The sequence below is a fragment of the Callithrix jacchus genome, chromosome 7, assembly GCF_049354715.1.
Source record: "Callithrix jacchus isolate 240 chromosome 7, calJac240_pri, whole genome shotgun sequence".
NCBI classification, from domain to species: Eukaryota; Metazoa; Chordata; class Mammalia; order Primates; family Cebidae; genus Callithrix; species Callithrix jacchus.
In genome coordinates, this window is record NC_133508.1 from 54,241,204 (window position 1) to 54,250,240 (window position 9,037).

At 51.2% G+C, this 9,037-nt stretch overlaps 1 protein-coding gene across 1 annotated transcript in view; it reads left to right on the forward strand.

The window, feature by feature from the left end:
* Positions 1-9,037, forward strand: part of PADI4 (peptidyl arginine deiminase 4) — a 51,673-nt gene extending 42,636 nt beyond the window's left edge. The window contains exons 12-16 of the mRNA XM_078330508.1: positions 824-968; positions 1,209-1,319; positions 3,313-3,372; positions 3,731-3,856; positions 8,487-9,037. Coding sequence (XP_078186634.1) covers positions 824-968; positions 1,209-1,319; positions 3,313-3,372; positions 3,731-3,856; positions 8,487-8,720 — 676 coding nt within the window. The 3' untranslated portion in view covers positions 8,721-9,037. The remainder of the gene's footprint in view (positions 1-823; positions 969-1,208; positions 1,320-3,312; positions 3,373-3,730; positions 3,857-8,486) is intronic.

The window sequence follows — 9,037 nt, forward strand, 5'->3', positions numbered from 1 at the left end:
AGGGCTGCATGGAGATCTGGGAGAGTTCCCAGCAGCTGAAAGTGTGTGTGCAAAGGCCCTGAGGCAGGAGTGAGCTCCTGTGTGTAAGAAGGCCAGGATGGCGAGATCTGATTGAACAAGAGGAAGGAGCCGGGTGCGGTGGCTCATACCTGTAACCCCAGCACCTTGGGAGGCCAAGGTCGGTGGATCACCTGAGATCGGGAGTTCTAGACACCAACATGGTAAAACCCTGACTCTACTTAAAATACAAAAATTAGCTGAGTGTGGCGGCACACACTTATAATCCCAGCTACTAAGGAGGCTGAGGCAGGAGAATCGCTTGATCCCAGGAGGCAGAGGTTGCCGTGAATAAAAATTGCGCCAGCCTGGGCAACAGAGCAAGACCGTCTCAGAAAAAAAAAAGGAAGAGCAAGGCACTGGAACGCTAAGGGATTTTTAGGAGAAAACTGAGCTCAAACAGATGAGGGCATGTCCCCAAGACCACACAGCTAACGAGAGATCACCAACTTAGGTCAGACTGGGTCTAAACCCCATGTGGACCCAGAACACCAGCCTCTCGCCTAATTCAAGAGGCAGTGCTTTCTAAGGCTAACCTCTGTCCTACTCACCTTAGTGACTCTATGCCTCAGTTTCCCCCAATAAAACTAGAATAACAATTCCTTAATTTCTCAAATGTTAGGGGCTAAAATAGAGGCATTCCAGGCTCCTGCATCCCTTTCTCCACTGAAGGAGAACCCTGACCTTTTTGCCAAGCCCCTTGTCCTTCAGAGACTTCCCTGTAGCCCCTGCTGCCAATCACACGCCTTTTACCCTGCTGTGACAGCCCTTACAGCCGGGAGATGCATCAGGCCCTGCAGGACTTCCTCAGTGCCCAGCAGGTGCAGGCCCCCGTGAAGCTCTATTCTGACTGGCTCTCCGTGGGCCACGTGGACGAGTTCCTGAGCTTTGTGCCTGCTCCTGACAGGAAGGTAGGATCTTGGGGGCTGCCTGCAGGAAGCATGGCACCTTCCTGGGTAGACTCTCTGCTTCTGCCTGGGGTGGGGGCGACTTTGCTTGTCTGAGGCTATTTTTCTTCACCCTTAGGATGGGGGTAGAGGAGGTATCCAGCTTGGGTCCAAGTCCACACTCCTCCCACCCTCAGCAGATCCATCCTCCTTGGGAGCCCCAGGGGCAAAGTTGACCTCTAACCCCAGTGTTTCTGCCTTCAGGGCTTCCGGCTGCTCCTGGCCAGCCCCAGGTCCTGCTACAGACTGTTCCAAGAGCAGCAGAATGAGGGCCATGGGGAGGCTCTGATGTTCCAAGGGGTCAAGAGTAAGTCAGCCCTGCCTTGTTCTCCCATCTGTACACCTTCCTGCTTCCCGGGGTCTCCTGTTGCCTGGAGGGAATCATCTACCTACTCCTGCGTGCCAGGAGGACTTACTGTGTGCCCAACACCATGCCAAGTGCTGGGGAGACTGCGTGAACAGAGCAGAGCAGCTTGTGGTCCTCTGGGCTCACAGGCCCGGGGGAAGTGAGTCAACAGAACAGCTCCATCACAGGGGCTTTGTGGGGTGCCTGAGTGGAAGGAGCTCAGGGAAGGCTTCTTGGAGGAGGCAAGGCCAAGCAGGAGCATGCAGGTAGGAGCTGGCTGGGCAAACGGGGCAGGGAAAGAGAGGAAGAGAGACACTGCAGGTGGAGGGACAGGGCAAGTGGAGGCTCAGAGGCAGAAGAAAGCACGTGGTATGCGAGGACCTGGGGGAGGTTTGGTCTGGCTGGAGCACGGAATGAAGTATTAGTCTTTTGGCCAGACTCGGCGGCTCACCCCTGTAATCCCAGCACTTTGGGAGACTGAGGTGTGTGGATCATGAGGTCAAGAGATCGGGACTATCCTGGCCAACTTAGTTAAACCCCATCTACGCTAAAAATACAAAATTAGCCAGGTGGTATACACCTGTAGTCCCAGCTACTTGGGAGGCTAAGGCAGGAGAATCCCTTGAACCCGGCAGGGGGAGGTTGCAAAGAGCCAAGATCATGCCACTGCACTCCAGCCTGGGCAACAGAGCAAGACTCCATCTCAAAAAACAAAAAAGGAAGAAAGAAATATTACTCTTTCAATAGAGCTCACAGACATGGCCAGGCCCAGAGTTGAGAAGCCTGTGTGCCTGAGAGCTCCACCTCGGGTCTGCGTATGTTGTGTGGCATCAGGGGAGGGCGGACCTGTTTTTTCCTCTCTTGACGTGATCTCTTTGGAGATAAGAGAATTTAGCATTAATGCAAGGCAGAACGTGTCTGTGAACAAGTGTCAGTGGTTCAACTTTATAATAATTATAAGTAAACCTGTTAGATTTTTCTGGGCATTCTCTCTTTTTTTTCATTTTTAAAATTTATTTTTATTTATTTATTTTTTGTTCATGTTCTGGATCTCTTTTCTTGAGATGAAGTTTTCCTCAGCTTCAATTCCTCAGGCGCAATCTCAGCTCACTGCAACCTCCGCCTCCCGGTTCAAGTGATTCTCCTGCCTCAGCCTCTTAAGTAGCTGGGATTATAGGCACTTGCCACCACACCCGGCTAATTTTTTGTATTTTTAGTAGAAACAGGATGGTCTATTTTTGGTAGAAACCAGGAAGGTCTTGAACTCCTGACCTCAGGTGATCCACCCACCTCAGCTTCCCAAAGTGCTGGGATTACCCCACCTAAAACCAGAACATTTCTTATCTACGGCAACTAAATGGTATTCATAGCATTTTATCACACAGTAGATTCTATCCGTTCACTAAATTATCCCACATGCAAGTAGATATTTTTAATGTTGCCTGTATTTTGTGCTGTTCCGTTAGTGTGGGGGGCATTCAAATGCATTAAAAATAAAAAAGGCCGGGCGCGGTGGCTCATGCCTGTTATCCCAGCACTTTGGGAGGCCGAGGCGGTTGGATCACGAAGTCAAGAGATCGAGACCATCCTGGCCAACATGGTGAAACCTCGTCTCTACTAAAAATACAAAAATTAGCTGGGTGTGGTTGCATGCGCCTGTAGTCCCAGCTACTCAGGAGGCTGAGGCAGGAGAATTGCTTGAATCCGGGAGGCAGAGGTTGCAGTGAGCCAAGATCTTGCCACTACACTACAGCCTGGTGACAGAGTGAGACTCAGTCTCAAAAAAACAACAGACATTTGACTCACGGATGCTCACAACAAACCTGTATGATAAGAATTGTCACTGCCTCCACTTTATAGATAGGAACGCTGAGTCCCCTGGCACTGACTGGGAAGAGGGAAATTGACCTCTGAATTCCTTTGCCTTTTTTTTCTTTTTTTTCCATGACAGAAAAAAACCAGCAGAAAATAAAGAACATTCTGTCAAACAAGACATTGAGAGAACATAATTCATTTGTGGAGGTACGAGCCTGGGTGCCCACACCCTAGCACATCTGATGCTCCCCCTACCCACCAGCCACTTTCCCAGTGACTAGAGGCATTTGGCAGGAGTCTCCCTCAGGACCTCAGGATATGCTGGAAGATGGGGACACAGAAGCAGGAACAGACAGAGACTGGGAGAGGCTGAGGGAGCAGAGGGAGCAGGAGGCCCCAGGGTCCCCTGAGAGCACTGGCCAGAGGCCTCTCTGTGCGGGGGGGCCTGGCAGCTGCCCTCACTGCCTTCCTGACCCTGTCCAAGTCCTTTCTTTGGCCCAGGGGCCTCAGCTCCACACTGTCCCCCACACCCAGCAGTCCCCCCTCACTGCCCCCCTCCCCCCAGAGCTGCATCAACTGGAACCGGGAGCTGCTGAAGCGAGAGCTGGGTCTGGCTGAGAGCGACATCATCGACATCCCGCAGCTCTTCAAGCTCAAAGAGTTCAAGGCTGAAGCCTTTTTCCCCAACATGGTGAGGAGGTGGGGGCTGTAAAACCCTGGGGTGTGGCATGGAGGCAGCTCAGCCCAAGAGGACAGCGGGGTGCCCAGGCGGTCCAGAGGGCTTGGCTCCTCTCCATTACTGCTTGGAGCTTTGTCCCGAGTGGTACCAGGTCAGACGTGACCAGGTCCATGCACGTTAGTGTCTTTCCACAAGGTCAGGTTGATGCTATTTCCTTTCCTTTTTTTTTTTTTTTTTTTCAGACACAGTTTCGTTCTTATTGCCCAGGCTGGAGTGCAGTGTCACATTCTTGGCTCACTGCAACTTCTGCCTCCCAGGTTCAAGCGATTCTGCTGCCTCAGCCTCCCCAGTAACTGGGATTACAGGCGTACGCCTCCACACCCGGTTAATTTTTTATATTTTTAGTAGAGATGGAGTTTCTTCATGTTGGTCAGGCTGCTCCCAAACTCCTGACCTCAGGGGTTCTGCCCGTCTCGGCCTCCCAAAGTTCTGGGATTATAGGCATGAGCCACCACACCCAGCCCCTACTAATGCTATTTCCATCATAAAATCCGGGTGCGGTGGCTCACGCCTGTGAGCCTAGCACTTTGGGGAGCCAAGGCAGGTGGATCACTTGAGGTCAGGAGTTCAAGACTAGCCTGGCTAACGTGGTGAAACCCTCGTCTCTACTAAAAATACAACAATTAGCTGGGCATGATGGCAGGCGCCTGTAATCCCAGCTACTTGGGAGACTGAGGTAGGAGAATCACTTGAACCCAGGAGACAGAGGTTGCAGTAAGCTGAGAACGTGACATTGCACTCCAGCCTGGAAGACAGAGACTACATTTCAAAAAAAAAGAAAAAGAAAAGAAAAGAAAAGAAAAGAAGGCTGTTATCTTGAGCTAGTGAAGACCTGCTCTTTTTGTAGCCAGGTTCTCTGGTGAGGACTGACGGTAATGGAGTATGCCTGCTTATGTCCCTATCTGGTTGGGTGCAGTCTCTGTTGATTAGGCACACGTCTGGTCCCTGTTGGCATGGTGCCTTTTGAAATGTAAGATGCGGTCTTTTTCTAAGATGGAGTCACTTATGTCAAGAGTGCTCCAGGCTTGCATGGGCCTGTACATCCTCCAGAACACCTTCTGGTATCTCACAACAATGCCGGGAGTCAGATTCTATGGTTGCCTCCACCAGGGCTCTGGCTTCAGACCCCAGGCTATAACCACCATGTTGCTTCCCACCTAGCAGCTTCCCTGGGGCTCGGGGGTGCCATAGGGGGTCAAGGGATGGACAGGGAGTCAAGCAGCAAACAAGATGCCCTCAGGTCGCCTATGCACCATGACAGGGACACATATGGGGATACCACCTCAGACTGGGGGGTTCGGGAAAGCCTCTGTGAGCAGGTGAGGCTGGCACTGCCTGGGCTGAGTGGGATTCACCTTATGGAGGCTGCACTTGAGGGCGAGAGTGGGCCCACCTTTGTCCTGAGTGTTCACTGTGGTCCCCAAGCACTGTCTTGCTATCATTCACTGTGTTTTTGACATTCCTCGGCCCCATTCCTCCCTCTCTTCAGAGCATACCCAAGGCCCAGGGAGAGACGTCACCCAATTCTACTGGGGAACCCCAGCCACCTTCTTCTTCCGTAGCTGGGGGTTACAGTTCAGGGAGGAGCCAGCAGGACCTACCACAGTAGTTTTCAAACTGGGTTCCCTAGGGCCCTGGAGTTCCAAGGCAGTGCCTCCAATCCAGTAGTTGAGATTTTCTGGTTTTGCACTGACATTCGGCAAAAGATGTTGTGAGGAATAAAGGGTTTCTTGGCCAGAAGGAATTAAAGTCCTGACCTCAAGCATCTTGTTTCCCTCCAGTTTAGTCAAGCCAGGCTTCCCAGTGCAAGAAGGAAAGCGGCTACAGTGGTCAGGAACCCCGAGGGCTGACTATGCACTGTCACTGTTCAAGGCCCCTGGAGGGAGCCTGAACATGAGACGTGGAGCTGGCTGTGGGAGGCGGGGGAAGAGTGAGTGGAACAGGCAGAGAGATGGACAGTGCGAGGCATTTAGCACGCACAGGTTGTGTCTAGGCAGTGACAAAGAATGAGACGCTCCCTTGAGGACTCATGACCCATGGATGATGGTTGTGTACCTACTGTGTGCCAGCACAGTGCTGTAGCTGTGTATACTTATCTAATTGTCATTGCAATGGAAGCGTGTGTTGGGCTCATTTGCTGATGAGGCTCAGATGTGACTGCCTAAGGCCACACAGCTATTGAATAGCAGGCCTGGGATTCAAACGCACTTAGGCCTGCAGCCAAAATCCTCACCTTTCTACCTCTCGGGGCTGCCTCCCAATCTAATGGAGGAAGCAGAGTCGTTTACATACATTACTTATATAAGGAGGTGCCACAACAGACAGTCATTTATCCATCCTGTCAACAGATATTTATTGAGTGCCTACTACATGCGAGCCACAGTGCTGGGAATTCTGGGAACACAGAGCAGGAGTGGCTGCCAGAACTCAGGGGTTCATGGGCAGCTGCACAGAGGGGCTGCCATTTGATGTGGGCCTTGAGTAATGGAAAGAGTTCACCAGGAGGCAGCAGGTAGGGGAGGAGAGTGTAGTGTTAAGAGCATGGGCAGCATCAGAAAGAATGAAATCAGCCAGGAGGGGTGGCTCATACCTGTAATCCCAGCACTTTGGGAGGCTTACGCGGGAGGATTGCTTGAGTCCGGGAGTTCAAGACCAGCCTGGGTGACATGGAGAAACTCTGTCTCTCAAATAAATGCAAAACTTAGCCAGGCATGATGGCATGTACTGAGGCAGGAGGATTGCTTGAGCCCAGGAGGCGGACATGGCAGTGAGCTGAGATCACACCACTGCATTCTATCCTGAGTGACAGAGAGAGACCCTATCTCGAAATATAAAAATGAAATCATGTCCTTTGCAGCAACATGATGGAGCTGGAGGCATTGTCCTAAGTGAACAGAAAATATCAAATACTGCATGTTCTCATGTATAGGTAGAAGCTAAACAGCAGGTACGCATAGACACAGAGATGGAAATAATAGACACTGAGGACCCCCAAAATGGAGAGAATGAGCATGAGGTGAGGGGTGAAAAATTTCCTATCGGGTACAATGTTCGCTGTTTGATAATGAATACACTAGAAGCCCATTGCCCACCAGTAAGCCATACACTCAGGTAACAATGTGCATGTACCCGAATCTAAATTTTTTTTTTTTTGAGACGGAGTCTCACTCTGTTGCCAGGCTGGAGTGCAGTGGCACGATCTCGGCTCACTGCAGCCTCTGCCTTCTGGTTGAAGTGATTCTCCTGCCTCGGCCTCTGGAGTAGCTGGGACTACGGGCATGCACCACCACACCCAGCTAATTTTTGCATTTTTATTAAAGACGAGGTTTCGCCATGTTGGCCAGGCTGGTCTTGATCTCCTGACCTGACAATCCACCCACCTCAGCCTCCCAAAGTGCTGGGATTACAGGCGTGAGCCACCACGCCTGGCCTAAACTTTTTAAATTTTAAATAAATAAGAGTATGGAAGGCCAGCACGGTGACTCACGCCTGTAAACCCAGACTTTGGGAGGCCAAGGCGGGTAGATCATGAGGTCAGGAGTTTGAGATCAGCTTGGCCAATGGTGAAACCCCATCTCTACTAAAAATATAAAAATTAGCTGGGTGTGGTGGTGGGCACTTATAATCCTAGCTACTTGGGAGGCTGAGGCAGGAGAATCACTTGAGCCCAGGAGACGGAGGTTGCAGTGAGCTGAGATTGTGCCATTGCACTCCAGCCTGGGTGACAAGAGCAAGACTCAATCTCAAAAAAAAAAAAAAAAAAAAAAAGTATGGAACCTGGAGTCTAATAGTTGTAAGTCCTAGAATAGCTGGGTGGCCTTAGGCAAACCACTTTCCATGTCTGGCCCTCAGTTTTCTCATTCGTAAAGTGGGGCTATCATTTTTCTTTTGTTTTGTTTTATTTTTTGAGACAGAGCCTTAATCTGTCACCCAGGCTGGAGTGCAATGGAATGATCTTGGCTCACTGAAACTTCCACCTCTTGGGTTCAAGCAATTCTCCTGCCTCAGCCTCCCGGGTAGCTGGGACTATAGGCGCGCCTGGCTAATGTTTCTATTCTTAGTAAAGATAGGGTTTCACCATGTTGGCCAGGCTGGTCTCAAACTCACCTCAGGTGCTCTACTCGCCTCAGCCTCTCAAAGTGCTGGGATTGTAGGCATGAGACACCATGAAAGGCATATTTTATTTTTGAGATAGAGTCTCGCTCTGTCACCCAGGCTGCCAGGCTGGAGTGCAGTGGCACAATCACGGCTCACTGCAGCCTTGAACTCCTGGGCTCAGGTGATCTTCCTGTCTCAGCCTCCAAAGTAGCTGGGTCCACAGGTGCACACCACCATGCCTGGCTGACTTTTTAAAATATTTTTTTGTAGAGATGGGGTTTTTGCCATGTTTCCCAGGTTGGTCTCAAACTCTTGGGCTCAAGCGATCCTCCTGCCTCAGCCTCCCAAGTGCTGGGACTACAGGTGTGAGCCACCATCCCAGGAGGGGCTATTATTTCCAAAGTTCTGAGAAGGGAGGAGCCGCTCAGATCACGCTGCAGGCTGCCCGCTGCCACCTGTGACCTGAGCCCTCACTTCTCTGCAGGTGAACATGCTGGTGCTGGGGAAGTACCTGGGCATCCCCAAGCCCTTCGGGCCCATCATCAATGGCCGCTGCTGCCTGGAGGAGAAGGTGCGGTCCCTGCTGGAGCCGCTGGGCCTGCACTGTACCTTCATCAATGACTTCTACACCTACCACATCAGGCAGGGGGAGGTGCACTGTGGCACCAATGTGCGCAGAAAGCCCTTCTCCTTCAAGTGGTGGAACATGGTGCCCTGAGCCCATCTTCCCCAGCGTCCTCTCCCTCCTAGCCAGTTGTCGCTGGGTCCTCTGCAGTGTGGCAAGCAAGAGCCCTTGCAGATATTTTGGCTCCTTGGGATGGGCCAGCCCCCCCAGCATGGCTTGCTTCCTTCTCCTATGCCTCAGTTTCCCACTCTGAGCATCCAAACATGGTCCTAGCATTGCACATTCAGTTCTGCTCTAAGAAGCTGCAATAAAGTTTTTTTTAAGTCCCTTTGCATGTGAGGTCAAGATGTTGCTATCATTAATTCATGCACTCATTTGTCATGGTTGAATTGACTATTGCAAAATAAACT